Raw genomic sequence first — 26,446 nt, forward strand, 5'->3', positions numbered from 1 at the left:
GAGATGCTTTCCCAAGCCGCACTCAGACTATGATGGGGCACTTTGAATCCCTGTGGAGAGTGGGCAATCCCCAAAGACAGCACGTGGCAGGGAGGGCGGCCAGAGGCTGTGTCTGGTCTGGTCCCGACCTGCCACGGCAGCCCGGGGACTCCGCCCATCACCAGGCGGCTAAAGCTCACGCAGCCCTGGGAGGGCCCTGGAGGTGGCAGGTGCTGTCAGCGGTGCCCCCTGGGTGGTGGCAGCAGGTGAGGGCTGTGGCTCCAATGGGGAAGAAGCGGGGCTTGACAGGGGCGGGGCAACCCTTGTCCCAGAGGATGGTGTCTGTGAGCCTCTCCGCGAGCCCCAGGGTGGGTCTCCCGCCGGCCCGCCCTGTCCCGGCTCAGTGTCTGAACGCCAGGCCCAGAGATGGCTCCTGAGGCCGTTGCAGCAGGGCCGGGGTGGCACCACCTCCCTTCTGCTTCACGCCTAGAAGCTTCCACCATCTGTCCAATAATGGTAGCGTTCCAGGCCCGAGGAACCAGCTGCCCAGCCTGGAAAGGCAGGGTCCAGAGAGGGCCAGAGCGGGTCCAAGGCCGCACAGACCAGCAGGGCACACACACCTGGCCACCCCGTACCTGCCCCAAGGGGCTGTGTGTCCCGGACGTGAGGGAGTGGAGTCAGGAGCAGCTCCAGATTCGCCCCGGGGGACTTGGACATTGCCCCACCTCGCCTTGGCCTTCATCTGCCAAGGGCAAGGATCAGCCGCTTCCCAAGTCAGGCCTTCCTCTCCTGCGCCCGGTTCACTGTATCCAGGCTGCCCCAAAGCCTCCAGCCCCACACCTGCACTATCTAATCTGCAGAAAGCCCACAAGGCCACACCAGCTGATGGAAGGAGACGCAGAGGCGGAGCAGACACTGCCGCCCCTGGGGCCTCACAGCCGAAACACACCACTGCCCTTGGGCGGGCTCCACATGGGACCTCGAGCTCTCCACTCCCGCGAGCTCCCCACCCCCGCGAGCTCTCCACTCCTGTGAGCTCCCCACCCCCGCGAGCTCTCCACTCCCTTGAGCTCCCCACCCCCGCAAGCTCCCCACTCCCGCGACCTCTCCACCACAACCCCAGGTTGGGGGTGCCCCATGAGCTCTCCACCACGACCCCAGGCTGGGGGTGCCCCGACCTCTCTTTCCCTGGATGTCATCCTGTCCCCTGCAGACCAGGGTGACTGAGAAGATGGGACGAGGCAGGACCCAGGGACTGAGGCTCAAGACCCGTCCCCAAGGGCTGGACGCTGGCCAGCAACACCGGGGCACTTGGTCCTGCCTGAGCGGCTGCGTGACCGCACCATTGGCAGGGAGGCTTCTGCGGTGGGAAGCCACAGGGCTCTGCCCCACCTGCCCGAGCTTGCTCAATGGTTTCCTTCCTGCCTGGGGTAGCAGGGAGGTCAGAAAAAGGCCTGAATGGACAGAGAAGGACCCAGACCCTACAGGTGACCCCAGCAGGAAGACCCTGGGCTGGGACCGGCTGGAGGGCCTGCCATGGGGCCCAGGAGAAGCCGAGCAGCGGCTGCGGGGTCTCAGGAAGGACGGGTGTGACGGCGTCCCACAGGCCGAGTCAACAGAGGCAAGACGTTCGGAACAACAAAGCCCGTCCTCCCACGTCGAGTGTGCCACACTCCGTCCCGGATGCCGCCACCTCCACTCCAGGGGGGTGTGGGGGCAGGGGGTCTGGGCTGGAGGTCCCCGCCAGACCCTAGGGCTCCTGTGCTAGGCACAGAAGGTGGTGAGCTCCCTGCCCCCAGGAGTATGCAAGTCTCACGCATCCAGAGATGCTGAGCCTGCCATGCACCGCCTGCTCCCAGTGAATGCACGTGTGCACACACACGCACACATGCACACACACACGAACACACTTACGCCCATGAGGAATCTGGGCTGAGCGAGCAGGTTCCAGGACACGCAGTGAGAGTGTGAAGAGATGAGGCGTGCCGACAGCCTGGGGTTTCTCTGCTAATCCTCCCGCCCGAATCAGAGGGGTGAAACTGGGCTGAGCCCCAGAGCCATTCAGAGGCCGGCCGGAAGCCGAGGCTCAGGCAGGGGTGACTCGGGCCCGCAGGTACGTGGACGGGCAGGTAGGCACCCCGGCGCCCCACTTACCACCTGGCGGGCAGTGAAGAGCCACGTCCCCTGGGTCCAAGAGCACAGCCCTGGGCAGGAAGCTTGGCACCACACCCGGACCGGAGCTGGGGTCCGTGTCCCCTGCTGCCCACCCTGGTGGAACAGGGTCAAGAATTAGAAACGGCTCCTTCCCCTAAGACCCGATGACCCCACTCTCAGCCGGAAGCCTGTCCAAGTGGCTGTCGGAGCCTGTGAGGACCACAAGGGGGTGGGCGCCCCCTGGGGCTGCGCAGTCACCCCCCTGCACCACCAGCCTGCCCCTCCGCCCCCCAGAGCCCAAGCGGGGCAGATGTGGTCTGAGGGCACGGCACCCAGCCCCCAGCGTCGCCCGCCTCCACTCCAGACCCCCCAGCGACCTCCCCACGAGCCCAGACTCCCCCACCCTTCCAGGCCTCAGTTTCTCCACGCTAGGCCCCCCTCCCTCTCAATCTGAGAAGCCCACTCCCCCGGCCTCCTCCACCCACCCCATACCCGTGGCCAGGTCAGCCGGGAAGCCTGGTCAGCGGGCCTCAGACCACTTACCAGACAACAAACAGGAGGCTCCCAGGCCAGACCCAGTCAGGCCAAGGGCCTCAGGCTCTGCCCCTCGCTCGACCTCCCTGCGAGACCCCTCTGCGTGACCCGGCCGCACCAGCCCCGCCCCCATCACCCTGAAGGGCTGCCCACTCCCATTACACAGGTGCATAAACTGAGGCTCAGAGAGGAGGAGCGACCTGTTCAGAGCACAGCCGGGACAGAACAGAGCTGGGGCTGGGACCCAGCACTCCAGATGCCCCGGAAAAGGCCCCAGGTCTGGGCTGCCCTCTCCCATGCCCCCCCGCAGCTCAGAGAGGGTGAGCAGCGGCTTCGGGGTCACACAGCGCCAGGGCACAGCCAGACCCCCCGCCCTGCCCCAGCTCACCTGACTGCAAGGCTGGTCCTCCGGCCGCTCCAGCACTAGGCACAGAGCTCAGTCTCCTGCGGCTCCTCCCCTCCTCCCCCTGCCCCCGCCTCACCGCCGCGGGCCGGAGTGGGGGAGGCTTTAAAGGCACAGGCACTCTTCCAGGTAGGGGGAGGAGCGAGCCTGGGTCCTGCCCCAGGGGGCCGCGTGACCCGGACAGTGGCCAGCCTCTTCCAGCCCAGTGGGTCTCCAGTCCAGGGTAAAAGGACCTGAGTTCTGAGGGCCTCTGTGGAGCTGAATGAGACCGGGCTCCGGGCAGGGGCAGGTCAGGCAATGGGTCCCTCTTGGCCCCTTAGGATATCCGGGGGGCAGCCCCCACTTCTGGCCGCGGGATGCCCTCTCCCCCAGCCCCAGGGCCGCAGGCATCCACAGGCTGTCAGTCGAAGGACCCTCGTCACGGGGACAGAAGGGAGTTGCATGACCCGGGGAGTCTTTCCTCAGCCCCCCAACTTTCTGGGGTCGCAAGCAGGCGGGTTGATGGACGACGGGGCGGTCTGCTTATGCCCCTGCCCAACGGGATGGGGTGGGGTGCGTGCCCCCACAAGGCTGGCAGTGCAAGCCTGCCCGAGCCTCTGAGGTCCACACGCTGCGTGCAGCCTGTAGCCTTGCCTCCATCGTTCCTCCCCCCCTCGCTCTCCCCTCTGACCCCTGCCGTCTCTTCTCTCCAGGAGCCCCCAGCTGGACCCAAGATGGGGTGGTATGGTCAGCCGTGGAGGGGGAGCCCAGAACCCTGAGGGGGGGCCCCACGCTGTCGAGGGGGGAGGTGTCTGGCACCTGGGATTGGACTGGGGAGGCCAGCCTGGCGGAGGGGCCACTGGAGCCCAGAGGCCAGGCCCTGGGGGGGGGCATCTCTGGAGCAGGGAGGCCACAAGAAAGACCTTTGAGCTTCCTGACCCTTCCAGAGCCCTGAGGCATCAGAGCTGGAACAGGAAGGTGCTGCGCTCAGACCTTGAAGGCCAGGCCAGCGCGTCTGGACTTTGAGAGCCTGGGGAAGCTGGTGAATGTGTCACTGGGCTGGTAACCCATTAACCCTGGCTCACTCATTAAAGGGCTTCCCCGATAGCTCAGCTGGTAACCCTAACCCTAATCTGCCTGCAATGGGGGAGAGCTGGGTTCGATCCCGGGGTTGGGAAGATCCCCTGGAGAAGGGAAAGGCTCCCCATCTGGCCTGGAGAACTCCGTGGACTGTGTAGCCCACGATTCAGTGACTTTCAGCTTCACTCATGAAGACCCTGGTGGGCGACCACGAATCCCGTCGCCACCCCAGGAGCCGGGCGGAGGGCGGGGCTGAGAGCTGGGCTCTGCGTCCTCGCTCCCAGAGGAGCTGCCTGGGTGTGGCCAGCCTCCAGCCAGGGGCAGCTGCCCAGGCAGCCTCGGGCCCCGCCCCACCCTCCTGGGAGCCTTTCATCTGCTAAAGATCCCGGAGAGCCTGCAGGGCCTGGCCAGATGGGAGACTCAGGCCCTGGGGAGCAGGGGCGGGGGGGGGGGGCGGGGGGGGGCGGCACCCGGCCCATCCCAACACTGCCCTGGGAGGGTGGGCGAGCAGGATGCTCCTGGCCCAGGAAACCGCAGCCTAAGAGGAAAAAGGACTTGCCCAAAGCTACCTGGCAGGACAGCAACCTAGGAAACAGAGAAGGCCCTGAAAACACTTCCTTCCCGCTGGGGCGCCCCACCCACCCCCGGCTGGGCTGTCAGGCCCTGGGGAGTGGCTGGGCCTGAACCCCTGGAAGTGCGGAAGTGCCGGTGAGCCTCCTGGCGGCCCAGTGGTCAGGACCCCGGGCTTTCATGGTTGGGGTTCAACCCCCGGCCAGGGAGCTGAGATCCCGCAAGGAGGGTGAAGTGGCCAGAAAGAAAGCGAAAAAGGAGACACAGCATCCTGTAACGCCATCGCAGCGAGAGAGCCAGGTGGGGGCCCAGACGCAAGGCGCACCCGACCCAGCCTCTGGAAACTGCGGGAGCCAGGAGGCATGATGTCATCGGGGACATTTTGTGTACCCTGGGGTCTGCACCAAGGAGGCCCTCGGTCAGCTGGCTGAACACAAGTCCGTCTTCACCAGCTTGAGGGTCACACAGACCCAAATGTTTGGCCTCTGTGCTTCCATCTCCATCACCCCAGAAAGTCTGGCTTGCATACCTGCCCTGACAGGGAACTCACCACCTCTCAGGACAGAGACGGTGGGTCGCTGCATGCTCTTCCCAACATCAAGACCCAGTTGTCTGCTTCCTGGTCCACCTTCTGCACCCGCGTCAGGTGGGCCTGGCCTAACACCCTGCCCACTGTCCGACGCCCCCCACCCTACGGCTGCTCGGCCGCTGCCTCTCAGAGCCACAAAGGCCACTGAAGGGATGGGAGGAGATCCCGGGCTTGGCACAGGGGCTGGTGTGGCCCGCTGGTGCGGGAGGGGAGCTCTGGCCAACTGCAGACAGCGGCGGGGCCCTGCTGCCCCCAGACACCCGCCAGCAGCCTTGCAGGGGCTTCCCGCCTCAGCACCCGCCTTCGGTGTGAGGACAGAGACTGGCGCTAGGCCAGGTGCATGGGCCCGCGGGGCAATCGGCTCGTTAACAACCGGGAGCTTTGGGCTGCAGAGCCCGCGTGGCACCTGGCAGACCAGGTCCAATTCCCAACCTCAGAGGCTGTTTGGCAGGACGACCAAGGGCACGGGCCCCATGTGCAGGGCCCAGGTTCACGTTCAAGCCCAGGCTTGACGGCCCAGAGTCTCCTCTCCTTCCTTGCCCTCCGTTTTCTGTCTGGAGAGCACGGATCCTTCAAATAGTTGCTGGGCAGATGTGCTGAGACCGGCCACACCCGGGGCCTGTAGCCGCCGTGCCCTGCCTGCCCACGGCTCCCTGCACAGGTAGCGTTTATCGCACCACCTCGTAATTATCTGCGAGTCTGGGAGCTCCAGGGGGCGGGGGAGGAAGGCGGTGTCCCGGCCTCACCCCAGCCCCCAACCCTGACCTGGGTGCGATGCCCAAGCCCCCTGTCCACGGCTACGACCCTGCACGGGGCTACGTGGACATGGGGCTTCACCGATGCGCTCACCTCTGTGCATGGCCGGCTCGGCCTGCCTGGGCTTCTGGAAGCTCTCTCCCCGCCCCCTTCCCCAGCCTCTCTTTGACCCCCTTCACATCTCAGCCCTGGGCACAGTTCCTCTCTCTAGCTGCGTCCTGCTGAAACACCCTGTCGGCTGATGCTTCAACCAATAAGCCCGAACCTGAGCTAAGAGGCCACCCTCCCCAGACCTTCACTGGCCACGGTAGGCAGCGACCCGCCCTGGGGAGGGGCCTGGGCATCTTCACTGCCCTGTCCAGCGGTGCCAAGCCCTCCCCCGCTCCGCTGCCCCCGGCCACACCTGACCCCAGCCCGCCCCACCCCCTGCAGCCTCCCCTTCTCATTCATGTGGCGGGAACCCCACGAGATCCCCAGGCTCCCCTCTCCTCCCCCCTGCAGCCCCGGCACTCAGATTATGTCCCTCCCCGACTAAGACACCCTTCAGAGGTGCACACTGCCCTCCAGGTCAGTGCCCATGGCTGGGCCAGACCCTCCTCCGAGCGGTTCACCCGCTGCCTGGACTCGTCTTCCCTCAGGCCCTACCTCAACACTGCCTCCTCCTCTTGGAAGCACTCCCTTGCCTCCTGGTTGGGGGCTGCCCCGGCTCCCACAGGGCCCCGGGACCCCCATCACAGCTCCCCACCTCTGCTCTCCCATCGACCTCCTGCATCTCGATCTCGGGGGCGCCCACGGGGCCCAGTGATCGTATCTAAATGGACGTGATGGCTGTCACGTGGCCAGGAGGCTTGGGCACAGGGCCACAGAAGCGTGGTTAGAGCCCCAGGCGCTCAGCACTGACCCGTGAGTGAGTGCGCGCTGGACGCCTTCCCTGCTGCGTCTAAGCCTCCGCCTTTGCCAGGCGGGCATCGTGTTTTCCCCATTTTCCAGAAGAGGAAGTGGTTTTGCAGAAGCTGCCAGAGTGGGTTGAACCATCTCCCCCAGATGCTCATCCACCTGGGGGCTCTGAATGGGCACCGTCTGGAAAGGAGGTCTCTGCAGAAGTCATCAGTAATGGGAGGTTATCCTGGGTGGGGGCGGGCTCTGGAGTCAGTAAGCAGCGTCCCGTAAGAAGGGAGTCACGCGGCTTCCCTGGCGGCTCAGCGGGTAGAGAATCTGCCTGTGATGCACAGGAGATGCGGGTTCGATCCCTTGGTCGGGAAGATCCCCTAGAGCGGGGCACGGCCACCCACTTCAGTATTCTTCCCAGAAGCATCCCATGGACTGAGGAGCCCGGCACATTACAGTCCACGGGTTGCAAAGAGTCAGACGTGACTGAGCGACTAAGCGCGCACACGCCAACGCAGGAGACGGGGGTCCCAGGCCCGATCCGGGAGGGCCCCACACGCCAGGAAGCAGCTGAGCTCTGCAGCCAGAGACGCCACCGCCACGAGAAGCCTGTGCGCCATAGCTCGAGAGGAGCCCCGCTCTCTGAACCTAGAGAAAGCCCACGCGCGGCCTACGCCGCCTAACTAAAGAGCCGGGCCCTGGCACTAAAGAGCAGGGGACACACAGACGCGCGGGAGGCGCCCTTGGGACCAGGGAGGCAGAGACTGGCGGGAAGTCACTGCAAGGCCAGGCCGGTGAGGACGCTGGCCACTGCCCGAAGCTGGCGGCAGGCAGAGAGAGAGGCTTCTGAAGCATCTTAGAGGGCACAGCCCTGCCAGCGCCTCGGTTGGTTTCTGACTTCTGGCCTCCAGAACTGGGAGAGGATATGCTCCTGTCATTTTAAACTATCACCAAGTTTGTGGTTCACGTGTTATGAAACCCACAGAAAACTCAGCGCTGCATGTTTCTGGACCCCCAGAAGGGCAGGTCCAGGGGTTTGGAGCCGGGGCCTGAGGCCACCCCGACCCTGCAGGAAGCTCCCAACCCGCCCCTTGGAGCAGCTCCAGGGGAAACGGTCTCCGCAGAGTGTCCGTCTGCTTCCTGCCTCCCCCCTCCTAGTGAGTGCTCCCTCGTCCCTCTGCGGTGGCTGCTGGGAGGCTCCGTGGCTACTGGCTGCTTGCTGAGGTACCCGGGCTGGGCTTCCTCCTCCTGGGCAGCCCTCCCCCCCACCTGCTGGGTCATCCGGACCCTGGTTCCCTGTCATGGCAGCTGGGCCATCAGCTGTTGGGGCTCCTGGTCTCCTGGCAGGTCCCACTCGGGGCCCAGGACGTCCTCAGCATCCTCACCCGCCCGCCTGACTCTCCACCTCCTCCACCTCCCGGCCTGCTGGCTCCTGGGGGCGGCAGGGCCGCCCGAGAGACTGGGTGCTGTGCTCAGCCCTGCCCGACTTCCCGGGACCCCATGGACTGGAGCCCTCCAGGCTCCTCTGACCAGGGGATTTCAGGCAAGAAGACGGGGGTGGGGCACCATTTCCTCCTCCAGGGGAGCTTCCCCACCCAGGGGCCGAGCCCGAGCCTCCCAAGGCTTCTGCACTGGCCGGCAGCCTCTTTACCACTAGCGCCAGCTGGGGAGCCAGAGACACTGGATACAAGTTTCTGAACCTCGACCTCAGCCCTGGGGGCTCGGAGGGCAACACCACAGCTCCCGCCCCATCCCACGGGGTCTCCCGAAACACAGCTCAGCTGCCCAGGGCAACTCCACGCATAGGGAGCAGCAGGCTTTAGTTAAGCACATACGGGAGCCGGCCCGTGGGGCACGCTGCCCCCACCCCTGAGGGCACAGCTCTGCCTCTGGGGCCTCTGTCCAACGCAGATTGGGACAGTCAACCTGGCCGCCCCCACGGGAGGCCGGGGGAGGCCCGTCCAGGGATCCAAGCCCAGATGCCACCCCCCTTTCCTGGAAAACACCCTCCAGGAATCTCTCAGCCAAGGACACAGAGGGTGGGGCGGGGACGAGACTCAGGGCTGAGGAACAGTTCTCCACTTCCCACGGGAGTCCGAGCTCTGGGCGTAACCCCTCCCCCCACCACGGTCTGGCCACCCCTTCACGACATCCAGGCTTGGCCCTCCCCTGCCCACCCCACCCGCCGACTCCACGCCCCCTCCTGGGCCTTCTCACTCTCGGGGGGGATGGGGTCCAGGCCTGGCTCAGCCTCTGGAAGGATATGGTCAGGACCTGGGAGGCATCCCAGCTCTGGCTCCGGTCCTGGGATGGGGTGCAGCGTGGAGTGTGTGGGTTACCGGGCCTCCGGCTCTGGGAAGGGGTCTGCAAGGCCCCTGGGGCCGCGGGGCCGCTGCTGAAGGCCCTAGCCTGGGCCTCCACCACGTCAGTTCAGTGTGCCGTCAACTTGGCCCCAGAGGAGGGCAGGCCGGCCGTCCTGCAGGTTTGCCAAGGAGGAAACCTGTGGTGCCAAGGTGGCCTGGGGACAAAGCCGGCTACAGAGCTGGGGGGGAGGGCGTCTGGGTACAGCCTCCGACAGCAGGAAAGAAGGGGCCAGGAGAGGATCAAGCCCAGCGCAGGTGGCCGAACGGCGGCTGGGGGGCCGGCCCCTGGGACTGTTCTCTCAGACCTATTCCTGCGGCGGGGGCAGGGGGGGGCAGGGGGGAGCGGTGCTTAACCCTGCAGAAGGGGCCGAAGTCTGCCTTCCCTCACCGTGGGCCCTTCCTCCCCCATCACTGTCCCCGGGCACCCCTCCCAGGCTGGACACACACCCTCCCTGCTGTGGCACTCTAGGGCTCTGGAGCCAAATTCCCCTGCACTGGAATGTGAAGGGGCTGGAGGGAGGAGCTACAAGGGGGAGCGGCCCCCAAGGAAGACCCTTGGAGTCAGCTGCCCCTGGAGTAGCAAGGCACCAACCCCCCCACCCCCCGCCCCCACCCCCCACCCGGCACAGACTTCCCCCACTTCTGCCTGGGAGGAAGGCTGAAGGCAGGCAGGTGCTGCCAGCTTGCTGCCAGCCTGCCCAAAGCTGGGGTGAGATGGTTAACCAGCACCCCCAAGGCCCCTGGCTCGCCCAGCTCTGCTGCCAGCCAAGGCGGGAGGGAGGGAGGGTAAATATTTGTCAAGGCAAGGAGAGTCCGCAAAGGGTGAAAAAGTCGGGTACTACAACTGCGCTGCGGCGGAGGGCTGGGGGGAGGTTCTGAGAACCGGTACCGGCACCGCCTGAAGCCGCCCCCCGACCCCACCCTGACCCCCCAGTCCAGTCTCCTTTCTTTCGCCGCCAAAACGACCGATCCCCGGTCAGCCCGGGGTGCCCGAGGCTTTGGAGGCGCCCAGCGCCACCTCCCCTCCCGTGACTCCAGTCCCTGGCGACACAGCTCGAGCGAGGACGAGCGCGGGCCGACGGCCTCCTCCAGCGACACCCCCAAGCCGAGCGTGGGATCTCCGGGAACCCCGCAGAGGCCCTCCTCTTTCCCCGCCCCGCTCCAGCCGGGCCAGGGCGCGCAGCCTCGGATCGCGCGCCCCGCACGCGGCACATCCCCGGGCATGAGCGGGGCCGGGGCGGAGCCGGGGCGGGGCGCCGGGCCGGAGGCCTTCCGACTGCTCTGCGCCCGCCGCGCGGCGGCCATGGGGGCGCGGCTAGGCCGGCGGGCCGGGCCCGACGCGGGCTCGGAGGCCGGGGCGGCGGCGGGGTGCGGGCCCGCGCCTTAGGAGCGCCGGGTGCGCGGGCCCCGCGAGATCCAGTCCACGATCCGCGAGTGGCGGCCCGAGCGCGCCCGTCAGCTGCGGCGCCTCCTGCGCCAGGCGAGAGAAGGAGCGGGCCGGCGGGGGCTGGAGGCCGGGGAGGGGCCGGGAGGCAGTGCGGAGCGGGGCCGCGCGCGCCGGGCGGTTCCCAGGGGAGGGGACGATGGGGGTCTCGTCTGGGCCGCAGGGCGAGGCGGGGACGGAGGGCAGTGGGCTACAGCTGCGCAGGGGCTCCCTGGACAGTCCGCGCGTCTCAGGGGTTTGAGGTCGGCTGTGGCTCCTAGCCTGGAGCTAGGCGCCTGCCTTCAGACCCTGCCAAGGAGGCCGGCTGGGGGGCCAGTGGTCTTGTCCCTAGGGGCAATGGGGAGACGGGAGGCCCGGCCCTGGATCCTGCAGCCAGGACCTGGGGGGGCCAAGCTGCCGCCTGGCTGGTCAGCAGGTGCAGCAGCCTCACCCTAGCAGCCCAGACAAGGCCCAGCCTCCTCGCGGGCAGCGCCCCGGGCCACTGAGGACACACAGCTGGCACCCGCTGTGCCTCATAGCATTGGGTCAGGGTGGCCGGGGCCCTGGTTCCACAGACGCCGGCCCCCAGCCCCGGGCCCCCAGCAGTCACCACCAAGCAAGCCGCTGCCCTCTCTGCCGAGTCCCGGTGCCCCGCCGCCGCCCACCGCCCCGTGCGCTGAGATCGGCCTGGTCTGCAGGTGGACATGCTTGGGAAGACGGAGGCTTGGAGAAGAGCTGCAAGCCTAGGGCCGCAGAGCAAATCGAGGGCCAGCCAAGGCTGCACCCTGCCCCTCTGGGCTCCGCAGGCTGGGGGCTGGGGCTGGCCCTTTCAGGGGAGCTGTCCGCACCTGCAGAAGGCAGGCTGGGGTCCCTGGGACCCTGTCTGGGCCAGCCCCGGCTTCTCCTGAACCCTCCCTAGCTGGCATCTCCCACTTGAACCATGTGTGAAGTGCAAATAGGCCAGCATGAATCAGCCAGGGCCCCAGATCTCTGTCTGGCAAGGAGCTCAAGACACACTGGCTGGGCATTTCAGCTAGGTGTCTGGGGGTCCGCCCTGTCCCACGGCCAACAGGGCCTCTGCAGTTACGGCCCTCGGGCGCTGAGGCCTGGCTTCCTGTGCCCTCCTGGGCTTTACGCAGAGAGCACATTACTCTCTGGCTTGTGGTGGGCAGAGGCGCCTGAGGTCTGGAGGCCCATCCTGGTTGTGCCTGTCGCATCCTGTAAACGGACCCCCTAAAAGACAGCATGCCAGGCGCAGGGGGAGAAGAGGAGGAGGAGGGCAGGGGGTGGGGGCGGGAAGGACAGGGCAGGCCGGGGACCTGACGGGGGATGTGCGTGAGGCTGGACAGGGGGGCTGGTGGGCGGGGGAGGCCGTGGAGGCCAGAGTCTGAGGCTTGCAGGCTGTCTCTGCCACCCCACAGCCAGTCGTGAGGATGTTTGATCTCTACCGAGGGGGTCAAGCCCAGGGGTGCCGTGGAGCAGGCTCTGGCTGGGAGGGACGGGAGGCCAGGGTCCCCCGGAGGAGGCTGTCGGGGCCGAGGCCTGAGGCTGCTCGAGCAGTGGGAGGGCTGGGCAAGGGGCTGAGGGCGCTGGCGGGGTGGTCCCTGCACCCTGCAGCGGGCCTGGGAAGATGGGGCTGGCGGCATTCTCTCGAGTGGGAGAACAGGAGTGGGGACCACCTGGTCTGAGCGGAGTGCACCCCGACAGGAAGGGTCTGGACTGCAGCCACAGCGCAGAACTGCGGCCTAGGTGGGTAGAGGTGGGGGGGCTCGAAGGGAATGCTGGAGGGCACGGGCACTGGGGGGTCATCAGAGGAGCCCCCCAAAGACAAGCCCCATCTCAGAAGAACCGTGGGGGTCTCAGAACATTTTCACCTCCAGGGAACCAGTCTAAGGGTTCCCAGACCCACAGATCACCTCCCTGAGGCCCCCGACGCACTGACTCTTTGTTCACGTAGACTCCACCTGCCCTGGACAGCTGCCCATCGCTGCTGGGTGTCGGGGGAGGGGGGGAGGAGGTCCAGCAAGCCTGGGACAGGGGCAGCGGTTGGGAGGGCGTCCAGGCCAGGGAGCCTGCGGCCCTGGCTGCCTCCACTCTCAGGGGCCCTGCTCAGTAGCCTGCTCTGCAGGAATGCCACCTTCCTCAGCCTGCCCACGGCCTGCTTGGGCCCCAGGCCCGGGACCTGCAGTGCCCCAAGACAGTGAGGCCCGCGCCCCAGGCCGGGCAGCGTGGTGGACGGGGTCCCCCGGCCTGCTGCACACCTGGCCTCAGGAGGGTCCGCGTCCCTCTCTGGGACCCCGTGCCAGCGTTGTGTGCGAGGCTGGCCTGCAGCTGCAGCCCAAGGGAACCCTGCTGGCCCAGCCCCGGGGTGTCGCCTGTCGTCTGGACCCGTTTCCTGAGCCGTGGGCCCGGCCCTGGGACTCAGGCAGGGGGTCTCGCGTGGGGAGCCTTCAGGATCCAGAACACTCTAACAGATCCACTGAGTCCCAGGGCTGGGAGAGAGCCGGTCCACACGTTCCCCCTGGGGACGGAAGCCCACCGCCTCCCCGAGCAGTGCACGACGGGAGATCCCTCCTCCTGCTGGGCTGGCCCCTGCCACCTGCAGCCCACCCCTTGGGCCCACTGGATGTCCCGCCGTGAGGCTGGAAGGGGCCTTGCTCCCGACACAACCTGTGGCCCCCTGTCACAGTGAGCCCTGGCGTGAGACAGGGGCGCCCTCCCCCGGGCCCAGCCGGCTCTGAGCCACCACGTCCAGGTGCAGCGGCCGCCACAGGCACCCCGAGACTGGCCTGGAGCCGTTGCGGGGACCCTGGGCTTGCTGCCACTGCGCACGCACGCTGCTCACAGCCTGGATGAAAGAATGTGCTGGGTGGCGGAGTGGGCTCGGTGCCGGCTCTGCGGAAAGCAGGCCGCCCCACATCCTGCCCAGCTGGGCCTCTGCGAGGGCCCGCTTAGGAGCGAGAGAGAGAGGGGGCCAGGATGGGGGCGGGGGGTGCCGTCAAACAGCCACCCTCCCCCGGCAGCCCAGACCCAGTCCACGGGCGCCAGCCCGCTGGACGGGGAGAGGGGGGAGGGCGTGCTGACCTGGCTGGCTCCTGTTTCCCGGGGCGGCGTGGGGGCAGCGGGGCTCCCTGGAGGGGCCTGGTCCCGGGGGGCGCCGAGGGTGCGCGGGGAGCCGGCGGGTCGCCCGAGGCTCTGGCCCGGGGCCTGAGGACCGGGAACAAGGGCCCATTGTCTGGGCCTCCTCCCGCCGGGCCCCGCGGGCCTCGGACCAGCCTGTCCAGCTCCCAGCGGGCAGCCTCTCCTGGCTGTGAGCCAGGCTGCGGCGGGGAGCGGGGCGGGGGGGGGGGGGGGGTCAGCCAGTGGGCGGCCCGCGGTCGGACGGCCGGCTGTGCGCATGCCCGGCTTGGGCCCCCGTGGCCAGCCTCCCTGACCGCGCTGCCCCCCGCAGCACCTGGAGCTCGGAGTCCTTGGGCAGGACCTGCCAGCAGCTTATCTACAGCCTAGCCCCTCAGCCAGGCGGTTGCAGGGGGCCCACCCGCCTCGGAGGGAGGCTCAGGGCTGGAGAGGGGGCAGGCATGCAGCCCCCAGCCCAAGGCGCCCCCTTGCTGCAGGCACCCCCCTGGCCCGGCTCCTCTCCGTGGGAGCTGCCGTCCGCCCTGCCCTCTGCATCCCGCCTGGCCCAGGGCCCGGCCCCCCGGACCAACATGACCTCAGCAGCAGTCAGCTGAGTCCCTGAGGCAGCCTGGGAGGCAGGTGGTGCCCAGGTCTTGTCACCTGGGGGGAAACTGAGGCTGGGGCAGGCGTGGTGTGCCCAGGGCCACACTGCCCTCTGGGAACCCCTGGCCTGAGCGGGGGCTCCACGGCCAGCCCAGCGGCCCACGTAGCCATGGGGTCCCCCTCAGTCGGGCCACATGGCCTCGTGCGCACAGGCTTGTTCTGGCAACAGGCCACTGGTACCCGGGCCCTGGAGCGCCTCCTTGCCCCCCCAGTCTGCTGCCCTTGGCCTCGGGCCTGTGGGGGCTGTTCCTTGTCTTGGCGGGCAGGGGCTCTGGAGGTGCCCCCACCAGTCTTGGCCCCCAGGCAGCCAGCCCCAGGCTCAAGTGACAGGACAGAACCACAGGGGTTTTGCGGGGGATGGGGGACCCCACTCCATCTTATGACGCAGGGAGTGTCCCACAGGGCAGGTCCCAGCCTACGTCCCCCAACGCGGCCCTCTTTTTTAGCCTGGGTCTGTTCCCTCCCTGGCCCCCAAGCCTCGGGGTAGGGGACACCAGGCACCCTCAGGAGCATCCATCCTTCCAAAACGGTCAGTGACCTTCGAGGAGGCACGTGGAAACACTGACCGGGGAGCTTGGGGCCCAGCACCCCGATTTGGAGACCTGGCTGCCCCTTAGTGGCATGTGGCCGTGGAGGAGTCAGGTCACCCCCTCCACCAGCACCACGGGATAAGCAATGCCACCCCACTGGGTTGGCGTAAAAATCAGAGACAACCATTGTGAGAGGCGTGGCGAGGCCGCAAACAGTGGGTTTTTAGAACAGCCTTGATAAACGCAGGTGCGTCGAATCCTCACAGCCAGGCCGCCTCTTAACCAAGGGGGAAACTGAGGCTCAGAGCTCTTGGCAGCATTGCCTGTGGCCACTCGCCCAGGAAGTGGCCGTGTGCAGGGGCCTGGGCCGCCCTGACCAGGGGCCACCGCCTGAGGCCAGGGTGGTGGCGGTGGGGCCCTTGCTGAGTCCCTCCCCGCCCGTGACTCTCCCGCAGCTCCGGAAGACCCTGCCAGCAGGCGAGGCCGTGGACCTGTCGGGAACCCCCGTTGGCCCGGGACCCGCAGCCCGTCACGCGCTATTTGGGCTGGCGGGGCTGGCCCTGAGCTTCACGGGGCTCAGCGACAGGCTGCCGTGCCCGCTGCTGCCCAGCCTCTGAGCCAGCACCCCTAGCCGCCCACCATCCACGAGGGCCCAGACCCGGGCCCCCAGCCCTGGCGTCCCCCTGGGGCTCTGGCTGCATGGCCCACGCCCCAGGCCTGCTGCACCGGGTGACCCACCAGCTGCCCTGGCTCCTGGCTCCCGAGCCCATGGGCGGACGGGGTGATGGGGGCGGAGGTCCCCCCGGAGCCAGTGTGCGGAGTGGGGGTGGCCAGCACGTATAAAGGGCCACGCCCTCTCCACCTCAGCCTTTCTGCACCGTGGGCCTTGGGGGCCACTGGGCACCAGCCCGGCCCCTGGGGTGAGACGGGGGGCCTGCAAAAGGGAGAGACCAGACTCAGCCTGACCTCCCCTGGGTGCTCCCTGGACAGCGTTCCCTGGGAGGCCGAAGCGGGAGGTCTGTCTATGGGTGGAGACTTGGAGGAGACCTCTGGGGCGTCCGGGCAGGGCCTGGGCACCTGGAGGACGGGACCCAGAGCGGGGCAGAGCTCCTGCCTGAGCCCAGGCTGCTTAACACCCCCCTCAACCGGGATTCCCTGGGCCAGGCACACAACTGTGCCGACGGGGCAAGGCCCACCTCCTGTGGGGCAAACAGCGCTGCCCACCAGCCCTGGTGCCACCCTCCAGGCCTCCTGTACTTGGTGAGTGGGCGGCTCCACGGGGCAGGGGAGGAGAGACAGCAGTCAGAGACAAAGACTTCTGTGCTCCCTGCAGGCCCTGGGGGGCCCCACACTGAGTCCTCCCCCGTGGGGAAACCCAGGGGTGCACGCGGGGGTGAGGAGCGGGCACAGCTGGCAGCAGGAGGCCCGGGGGGGGGCAGGACCCACGGGTGGGCTGCAGACCAGGCGCCTTGCTGCCCACCCAGGCCTGCGTGGGGGGCTGGAGCTCAGCGCCACTGGGAGCTGGGCAGGGACGCCAAGCTAGTGGAGTCGTGTCACCGTGCCCGGCCCAGGGCGCCCCTGCAGGCCAGCGCCAGGGGCAGCGGGGTCTCCCGCCTCGCGGAGCGCCCCACAGAGCTCCAGCCCTTGGTGGACTGCAAGCCGGCACCGTGACACACATCTGTAGGTGGCTGGATGCCCAACAGCGTCTTGGGCCAGAAGGGTGGCGTCAGGCCCGGGAGAGCAGGAGGCGGTGAGGTCAGACCTCTGCCTCCCTGTGCCCAGGGGATCCCTACCCAGAGGGACCGGAAGGCATGAGCTCTGCTCCCCTCTGTGCAGCTCTCTGCTCTCCGCCGTGGGGTCCTGGCCCCTCCCCAGCCTCCTGTAACGACATGGACCTGCCCAGTGACCCCCACTCTGGGACAGAGGGCTCGGGTCCCCGGGGGCTGGGAGGATGAGCAAGCTGGCCCGGGCCGGGCGAGCTGCTGAGCCACGTCCTGAGACTCCAGGCTGAGTCTGCGGCCTCCCCCTGCCCCTCCTCCCTGCCCACCCCAGGCCTGCGTCTGCCACAGACCTGGGGCCTGACGACCGCGACCGCGTGGAGGGAATCTCACCAGGCACTTCGAGGACCACGGCCGGCGTTGCTGGCCTAGCTGTTTGGACGCAGGTCAATCTCCCCGTCTCTCAGACGGACGCCCTTCGGTGCCCCTGGCCGGGCAGGGGTGTGAAGCGGCTCTGAGCCAGTCTGCCCTGTTCCCATGCAGGTGTCCAGAGTCCCTTTGAGGGGCCCTTGCAAACCCCAGAGAGGCTTCCTCTGCGGGCAGGGACACCCAAGAAGGCACTGCGGGTGGAGGAGGCACCAGGTGGGCCCGGCTGGGGCCGGTCCGCTCGGAGGCCCAGTCTTGGAGGCAGACAGACGTGGCTTGGTCCCGCCCATCACCCGTGGACGGTGTGGTCCTCTCAGGGCCCGGCCCCTCCTCTTGGGAACGAGGCTCACCAAGCCTCCCCTTATCCCTCTGGCGCGAGGCTGACAAGGCTTGGAAAGGGCCTGCCGCGCGGGGGGCTCCGGGCAAATGCTCTGCAGCGTCAGCGGGGCCTCCCCCCAGGGCTCTCCGGGTGGGAATGGCAAGAGCCCAGGCCTCGAGATGAGGCGGGGCTGAAGCCATCTATCTAAGAGCGCTCTGCAGGCTTGCCGGGGCCAAGCGCTGTTCCGAGGGCTTTGTACCGCTTCAATTCTCTCTGCACCTGCAGGACGTGAGTGAACTGAGTCAGCGAGAGGTCGAGAGACCTGTCTGAGGTCAAAGGGCCAGGCACGGGGGGAGCCAGGAGGTGAGCCAGGCGGCTGGCTTCAGTCTGGGGTGCTGCCTGTCTCCCAGCCATCGGGGGCCGAGGAGTCACCCAAATCCCCGCCAGGGGCGCCCCAGCAAGCCAGAGGCCATTCGGCCATCATAAGGGCCCTGCTGCAGCAAGGCCAGCTGGGATCTCCCTGGGCCTCTGTCTCCTCACGGGCAAGACAGGGTGGGGGCGGCGGCGGGGGAGCAGAGAGGAGCCAGGCTCTTCCTCTTCCGGGATGGAAGGGCCTGGTGAGGAGTAGGCCGGAAGCACTGATGGTGCAGCCCCGCTCAGGCGTGTGGGGTCCATGCCCGCTTCTGGCAAGCTGACAGACGGCTGCAGAAGCCTTGTCTCTCCGGCCTCCGCTTCTTGGGTCATCCGGCAGGTTGAGAGCAACAAGAAAGACGAAGAAAACACGCCTGTCCTCTACAGGACCGTGGTGACCATCACTTGGGGGCTTCTGTCCTGGAAGGGAGGACGTGTGAGCCCAGATAGAAGGCTTTAATTAAAAACGCTTCCTCCTTGGAAAAAAAGCTGCAACAAACCTAGGCAGCGTATTTAAAAAGCAGAGACGTCACTTTGCTGACAAAGGTCTGTAGAGTCAAAGTTAGGGTTTTCCCAGTGATCATGTACAGATGTGAAAGCTGGACTGTAGAGCAGGCTGAGCGCCGAAGAATTGATGCTTTTGAACTGTGGTGTTGGAGAAGACTTGGACAGCAAGGAGATCTAACCAGTCCATTCTAAAGGAAATCAACCCTGAACATTCATTGGAAGGACAGATGTTGAAGCTGAAATGCCAATGCTTTGGCCACCTGATGCGAAGAGCCAGCTCACTGGAAAAGACCCTGATGCTGGGAAAGCTGAGTGCGGGGCCAGTTTGTGTGGAATTGGTATCGCGCGCGTCCGTGCTCAATGGCTCAGCCGTGTCCAACTCTTTGCGACCCCATGGACTGTAGCCTGCCAGGCTTCTGTCCATGGGATTCTCTAGGCAAGAAGGCTGGAGCAGGATGCTATTTTCCCCTCCAGGGGATCTTCCTGACCCAGGGCCTGACTCTTTCGCATTGCAGGCGGATTCTTTACCTTTGAGCCACCTGGGAAGCATTCCCAAAGAATTGATAATTGATATTATCTCTTCCTTAAATATTTGGCACATTTCCTCAGGGAAGGCTCATTAGCCTGAAGTTTTCTTTGTGGGAATGTGTTCAACTATAATTCCAATTTAAGAGAAGTAGGGGTATTCGGGTTAGCTGTTACTTCTCAGAGGGAGTTTCTGCATGTTCGATCTTCCAAGGAATTAGTCCATTTCAGCTCAGCTGTGGAATTTGACGTGAAGGTGTTCATAACCTTCTCTTTCATTCTGGCTGTACTGAGACGCTTGCAAGATCTTGTCCCCTGACCCGGGATTGGACCCGGGTGCACAGCAGTCAGTGCTGAGTCCCAACCACGGGACCGCCAGGGAATCCTTCCCCATTCTTCAGCGATACACTGTCTGAGATTGACACAGCTGAGCTCACTGACCCGAGACCTTCCTTTTTTCCTAATACAGGTGTTTAGTGTTGTCTATTAAAAGAAAAAAACCACTGACCTGCTTTGCTCCCACGAACTTGCCTATTCTGGGCACTGCACCTGCATGGAATCACATTTTGTGTTCTCTTTCACTTGCCTTGTCTTCAAAACCCATCCACGGTATAGCATGTGCCAGAAATTCATTTTTTTTTTTTTAAGGCTGAATAACACTATTGTATGGATATGCCACTTTTGTTTATCCATCCACACACCAGCTGGTGCAGATTGGAGTACTGCCTTAATTCTGTTTTGTTAGTGTTGCTCTGGGGTTTATATTATACATTTTAAAATTATCACAGACTTCAAGGAATATGCCATTTCCAGTGTAAGATCTTTATGACAGCATGTAGTCTCTTCCTCTCAGCCTTCACGCTAATATTGCCACGTGCTTTACATGCGCACGTCAAGAGGATGAGATGGCTGGATGGCATCACTGACTCCACGGACCCGAGTTTGAGCAAACTCAGGGAGACGGTGAAGTACAGAGATCTTCACTTCTTTGTGTATATCCAGATTTCCAAGCGCTCTAATTTCCCTTTTGCTAGAGAAGTATCCTTTAATGCTTCTTGTATAGCAGGTCTCCTGATTATTTTCAGCCTTTGAATGTCTGAAAATGATGTATTTTGCCTTCGTCTTAAAAAGTGATTCCTCCAGGTACTGAATTCCAGACTGACAGCGTTGTGTCAACATTGGGAAGACGCTGTCTCCCGCTCTTGTATCGGTATGGCCCCCGTGAGCAGGGCCATCCTCGTTTTCGTTCTTCTGCTTATCACGGTTCTTTCTTCTCTAGCAGTGTGTTTAAACTTTCTCCTCGTCACTGGCTTTGAACGACGCCGTCTGCCTGGATCTGGTTCTTGTGCTTGGCGTCCATTCGCCTTCTGGGGTCTGCGGGTTCATAGTCTTCATTCAGCTTGGGGAGTTTGGGGCCATTATTCCTTCAAACACTTTTTCTGTCTCTCATCACCTCTCCTTCGGAGACTCCAACTACTCATATATTCAGCTCAGTTCAGTCGCTCAGGGGTGTCCAACTCTACAGCCCCGTGAACCGCAGCACGCCAGGCCTCCCTGTCCATCACCAGCTCCCGGACTTCACTCAGACTCATGTCCATCGAGTCCGTGATGCCATCCAGCCATCTCATCCTCTGTCGTCCCCTGCTCCTCCTGCCCCCAATCCCTCCCAGCATCAGAGTCTTTTCCAATGAGTCAACTCTTCTCACGAGGTGGCAAAAGTACCGGAGTTTCAGCTTCAGCATCATTCCTTCCAAAGAAATCCCAGGGCTGATCTCCTTCAGAATGGACTGGTTGGATCTCCTTGCAGTCCAAGGGACTCTCAAGAGTCTTCTCCAACACCACAATTCAAAAGCATCAATTCTTCGGCGCTCAGCCTTCTTCACAGTCCAACTCTCACATCCATACGTGACCACAGGAAAAACCATAGCCTTCACTAGACGGACCTTAGTCACCAAAGTAATGTCTCTGCTTTAGAATATACTATCTAGGTTGGTCATAACTTTTCTTCCAAGGAGTAAGCGTCTTTTAATTTCATGGCTGTAATCACCATCTGCAGTGATTCTGGAGCCCCCCCCAAAATAAAGTCTGACACTGTTTCCACTGTTTCCCCATCTATTTCCCATGAAGTGATGGGACCAGATGCCATGATCTTCGTTTTCTGAATGTTGAGCTTTAAGCCAACTTTTTCGCTCTCCTCTTTCACTTTCATCAAGAGGCCTTTTAGTTCCTCTTCACTTTCTGCCATAAGGGTGGTGTTATCTGCATATCTGAGATTATTGATATTTCTCCCAGCAATCTTGATTCCAGCTTGTGCTTCTTCCAGCCCAGCGTTTCTCATGATGTACTCTGCATGTAAGTTCAATAAGCAGGGTGACAATATACAGCCTTGACGTCCTCCTTTTCCTATTTGGAACCAGTCTGTTGTTCCATGTCCAGTTCTAACTGTTGCTTCCTGACCTGCATACAGATTTCTCAAGAGGCAGGTCAGGTGGTCTGGTATTCCCATCTCTTTCAGAATTTTCCACAGTTTATTGTGATTCACACAGTCAAAGGCTTTGGCATAGTCAATAAAGCAGAAATTGATGTTTTTCTGGAACTCTCTTGCTTTTTCCATGATCCAGCGGATGTTGGCAATTTGATCTCTGGTTCCTCTGCCTTTTCTAAAACCAGCTTGAACGTCAGGGAGTTCTCGGTTGATGTATGCTGAAGCCTGGCTTGGAGAATTTTGAGCATCACCTTACTAGCATGTGAGATGAGTGCAATTGTGTGGTAGTTTGAGCATTCTTTGGCATTGCCTTTCTTTGGAATTGGAATGAAAACTGACCTTTTCCAGTCCTGTGGCCACTGCTGAGTTTTCCAAATTTGCTGGCATATTGAGTGCAGCACTTTCACAGCATCATCTTTCAGGATTTGAAATGGCTCAATTGGAATTCCATCACCTCCACTAGCTTTGTTCATGCACTTGAAATTTTCCCATAGTTCTTTTCCCCCAGATTTATTTCTGGCTGTGTTGTCTCTGCAGCGCTCCGTTACTGCGTGTGGGCTTTCTCTAGGTGCAGAGCATGGGCTCTAGGGCGTGGAGGCGTCAGTAGTCGCAGGGGCTCAGCTGTCCCTCGGGAAGTGGGATCCTAGTCCCGGGACCAGGGATTGAGCCTGTGTCCCCTGCACAGAATTCTTAACCAATGGGCACCACGGAAATGCCCTTCGAATCCTGTTCTCGTGTCTCATCCCGTACAGTTTCTATAATGTGAGCTGCACTCAGCTGCTCAGGCGTGTCCGACTCTTTGACCCCATGGACTGTAGCCCACTAGGCTCCTCTGTCCATGGAATTTCTGGGCAAGCATCCTGGAACGGGCTGCCACGCCCTTCTCCAGGGGATCTCCCCCACCCAGGGATGGAGCCAGGATCTCCCGCGCTGCGGGCGGGCTCTTCACCAGCTGAGCCTCCGCAGCTCTGCCGTAACACTCACTGACCTCCTCTTCTGCAACGCCTCATCTACTGCTGTATCTTAAGTTCAGCGAGAAACTGCTCTCTTCCTTCTTTCTCCTTCCACTACACCCCTCTTGTCCTTCTTTACAGACCTTCCACGTCTTTTGCCTTTTTGAACGCACGAAGAGCGCAAACCGCCACGCCAGCCGCCTTCCCTGCTCCTTCTAACACGCGCGTCCGTTTTGATCTGCTCTGAAGACTCTCATTACGGGCTGTGCTTGCCTGCCTCTTTGCATGCCTGGTGATCCCTGAATGGACGCCACACGCTGCGAATTTTACTTTGTAAGGTGCTAGATATTCTTACGTTCCTGGAAATCTTTTGGGGCTTTGTTGAAGAATACAGTTAATTGACCTAGACACAGCTTGATCCTTTCAAGTCCTGTTTTTATGATTTGTTAGCTGGGTCCACAGCAATGTTCAATCTAGGGCTCAAAGTTCATTTATGAGGCAAGCCTTTCCTGGATACTTCCAACCACCTTTATTTAACTCACCCATCAAAGCCATCACCTGCCGCGCCAGACACCACACAACTGGAGACCACCCCTATAGCCCGGAGCCCTCTGCTCTGTTCACATCATCCAATTCCAGATGTCCTCAAACCGGCCTGCCTTGCCCCACCTCTGCTTCCCCCGTGGAACCCACACGCAGGCCCTGGGTCATGCCTCCCCTCCCCTCCTGTCCTTGACCCACGCGGGGTTTCCTCGGGTGACCCCGCGCATGATGGCACGGCCCTTGCGCTTGGGGAGTGTCGTCTCCACGCCTGACGCCTGTCACACCTGAAAGAACACTCTTGGTCTTAACAGTCTCCCCGCCGCGGTGCGAGTCAGGTCTTCCTCTGGCCGGTAGGAGCGGGAACCGTCCCCAGGTCTGTGGCGCCGCGTCTTCCCCATGGCTTCCTTCCTGGCCTGTCTCCTCGGTATTTAAGAGGAGCCTCTGCAGCCCCCGGGTCCTCTGTGGGGCTTGCTTCTCCCTGCTGTTCTGCCCTCTGAACCTGAGCTGCCTCGGGGTCTCTGGACTCAGCTGGCCCCTCAACCCGGGAAGGCTGCAGCTCCCCTCACTGCCGCCGCCGCCGGGATGCTCTCACCAGGCGGTAAGGCCACCTCGTGAGATTCCCAGCTCTCGGGGGTTACTCTCCTTTAATGCCGAGTTTTTTTTTTTTTTTTTTTAAAGGCATGAGGGTAAGTTTCCATCTTGGCCAGAAGCAGGAATAAAAAAAAAAAATCCTGTGTGCTTTATTTTGTTTTTTTAAGCTTATGAAATACTCAGCAGGCGTGTCTACAAGCAGAGATGGTACCTCCCGGTACAGATAAGAGGCTGGAATCCCTCTCTTAGGCCGTGGTCCGGGTGTCCCTCCCCAACACCGCCCTTGGACCTGTGTCTTCTTTACCATGCCATGTTGCTTCCAACCTTACTGTTTTTCTTAAACTGCAATTTTCTATTAAAAATTTTTTTAATGTATTTTAACTTTTGAGGGTTGTGCAGGATGTGGGATCTTAGTTCTTTGACCAGGGATCGAACTCGAATTCCCCTGCAGTGGGAATACGCAGTCTTAACTACCGGACCCCCAGGGAAGGGTGGAGGTCCTATTAACAAAAAAAAAAAAAAGGAAAGAGAAAAAGAGGGACCTTCCGTGGATCAACTTGGAGAAATTTACAAAAGAAGACCAAAAGAGCAATGGGGGGGTTAGGGGAGGCAGGAAGAGAAAGAAGTACAACAGGCAAAGCCCTGAGATCTGACATCCGAGTAACAGGAACTCCAGAAAGAACACCCAGAAAACCAAAGGAGCGAAATCATTAACAAGTAATTCAAGAAAGTTTCCCAGAAATGAAGGACTGAAGTCCGTTCTGAAAAGGCTCATTCAGCAAGAGCCCAGGGCAATGCACCCACAGACCTTGGCTGCGGCACGGTGGTGTGAATCCCGGAGCCGGGAGAGACAGTTTCGTACAAAGGTCAGTGCTCAGAACAGCCCCGGACTTCTCCACTGCAGCACAGAGTTTCCGATGGAAAGGCAACAATGCCTTCAATATTCTAACGGAAGCGAACTCCCACCTGGAGTCTCACCCTCAGCGGAGTATGAGAGAAGTCGCTTTCCGACACGTGCCTCTTCTACAGCAGAGGTGGGAGGAAGAGGTTACAAACCACAGGAGACCTCAAGAGGAAAGCCCGGAATGGCAAGGCCTTAAGCGCAAAGGAAAGCCAGTCCATGGAGAAGAGACTGACCAGACAGGGGGGATTAATGTCTTTAGACAAGTCTGGGGTTGGACTAGCAACAAGCAGACAGAAAACGAAGCAAGGAAGAATGTCCTGGGTCGGCCAAAAGGCTCACTCATCACGGAAAAACCCAAACCAACTCCTGGCTGACCCAACAAGAGGATTATTAATTCTAGGAAAGAGAAAGTTCTGCACGAAAGCGATCCCACCTACCACCTGGCTCAGCTGCAATCAAACCCCGGGCCCTAATCCCTAATAACAGAAACACCGACTATGATCAGGTCAGAATTACAGTATCAGGGAGACGGGCCACGGGGAGCACACGTCGGTAGGCAGGTCGGAGAAGCTGAAAGGTAAACGCCTGAAACGAAACGTCAAGGAGTAGCCACACAAACAGGCTTAAATGGAGACACGGAAGCAAACACGGACAAGCAGCCCGGAGCCGAGAGGGCTGGGGGAGAGGCGGCGCAACAAACCTCCCAGAGCCACCCGCTCTTTCAGTGTGAATAACCGATCTTTCTTCCTAAAGTGTGGAACACAAAACTGTTTACAAAGCTGTTTTAGGGTAACTTCATCGTTTTATAAAACTTCCAGGGAACTCCCGGCAGTCCAGTGGTTGGGCCTCAGCTGCCGAGGGCCCAGGTTCGATCTCTGCTCAGGGAACCAAGGTCCCACGAACCATGGGGCGCGGCCAAAAAGTTAACGCTCACATAAAACAAGACACTCTAGACCAGGCTCAGAACATGGGCTTGGACAGGCTGAACCGGAATCGCTGAGTGGGGACCGCAAGGGCATGGCTCCAAACAGGTTCCGGAGCCCCCATCTCCAGGGGAGGCGCTGCGGGAACTTCGGTCGTCTCTGCACACATCTCAGTGGACCTGTTCCTTTTCAGAAACAGGTGTTCCTTTCCTTATCAGAAACAGATGAACTCCTGGTCGCATCGAAAGCAAATTACCTCCTTCCACTGGGAGTGCGCTGGAAGCCGCCCCCAGCCACCCTTCGTTGAACTTATACGAGGAGCTCTGGGGGGACGGTCCTGGGAACTGACCTGCACGCAGGGCTGGCCCGAGGACCGCCACCTCGTGGCCGTGCTGTGACCTCGGGACGGAAGCTCGCTAGGGGACCTCCACCTCCCCCAGCACCGGGACATCTGTCCAACAGGCACCATTCTAGGGCCGACAACCGACCCCCTCGCCTCCAGTTTCTGCCGAAGCTCATCCTACACAGGGCCCCTGCCGGCCCCTCTCCCGTGTCCGACTTCTCCACGCTGCTTTTCCAGCTCGGAGCTGCCGTCAGCTACCAGCGCCGCACACCCCGTCTCTGCGTCAGCAGCCGCCGCTGTGCCAGTACACGCCGAGCGCTCTGACGAACACACAGGACCCTGCCCCCCGGGTCAGCGCAGCACTGCTTAGGAAGCCAGGGCTGCAGGAGCCACGGGGCTCTGAGTGACCTTCTCGTATTAGATTACTTCTGCTAGGTGCTGAGTCACTGGGGCTTGCAGGCTGTAAGCTCTGGGTCTTGGTTTCTTTCCCCACAGGCAGGACCTGTGTGTCCCGTTGTTTAAGCTGAGCTGACAGTGCTCCTGAAGAGGCTGCCGCGTGCGTGACTGCGTGCCAACAAGGGAACCTGTGCGCCCTCGGAGCCCCTCCAAGCGCTTAGCCAGTGCCGGCTGGGACGGCGGCCCCCGTGCTCATCAATAACTGTGCTACTTCAAACTGGCGCTTCCCCAGCACACCTCCCAGGGTGTCAAAGCTTAAGCTGCGGCCCAAGCAAACACAGCAAAAAAACTACAAAAGGAACAGAGTCCTCAGA

At 62.6% G+C, this 26,446-nt stretch overlaps 2 protein-coding genes across 6 annotated transcripts in view; one reads left to right on the forward strand and one right to left on the reverse strand.

The window, feature by feature from the left end:
* The window catches only part of GGT1 (gamma-glutamyltransferase 1), a 27,315-nt gene extending 13,275 nt beyond the window's left edge, over window positions 1-14,040 (reverse strand). Inside the window, exons 1-2 of one of the 5 annotated variants that reach the window (XM_069558386.1) lie at window positions 13,803-14,040; window positions 2,134-2,247 (exon numbers count right to left, since the gene is read on the reverse strand). The gene's annotated coding sequence lies outside the window, so the exon portion shown is untranslated. Of the gene's footprint in view, window positions 1-2,133; window positions 2,248-2,676; window positions 5,315-6,137; window positions 6,312-9,149; window positions 9,397-13,802 lie in introns of those variants that run through there. The other 4 variants (XM_069558384.1, XM_069558383.1, XM_069558382.1 and 1 more) reach the window with 4 other exon arrangements.
* On the forward strand, window positions 10,599-15,708 carry LRRC75B (leucine rich repeat containing 75B). Its single transcript, XM_069557026.1, is given in 3 exon segments — window positions 10,599-10,830; window positions 12,892-13,124; window positions 15,256-15,708. Coding segments are annotated over 3 exon segments (855 nt in total). The 3' UTR covers window positions 15,646-15,708.
* Window positions 15,709-26,446: the final 10,738 nt, after the last annotated feature.

Source organism: Ovis canadensis, chromosome 17 (genome assembly GCF_042477335.2).
Source record: "Ovis canadensis isolate MfBH-ARS-UI-01 breed Bighorn chromosome 17, ARS-UI_OviCan_v2, whole genome shotgun sequence".
Classification (NCBI taxonomy): domain Eukaryota; kingdom Metazoa; phylum Chordata; class Mammalia; order Artiodactyla; family Bovidae; genus Ovis; species Ovis canadensis.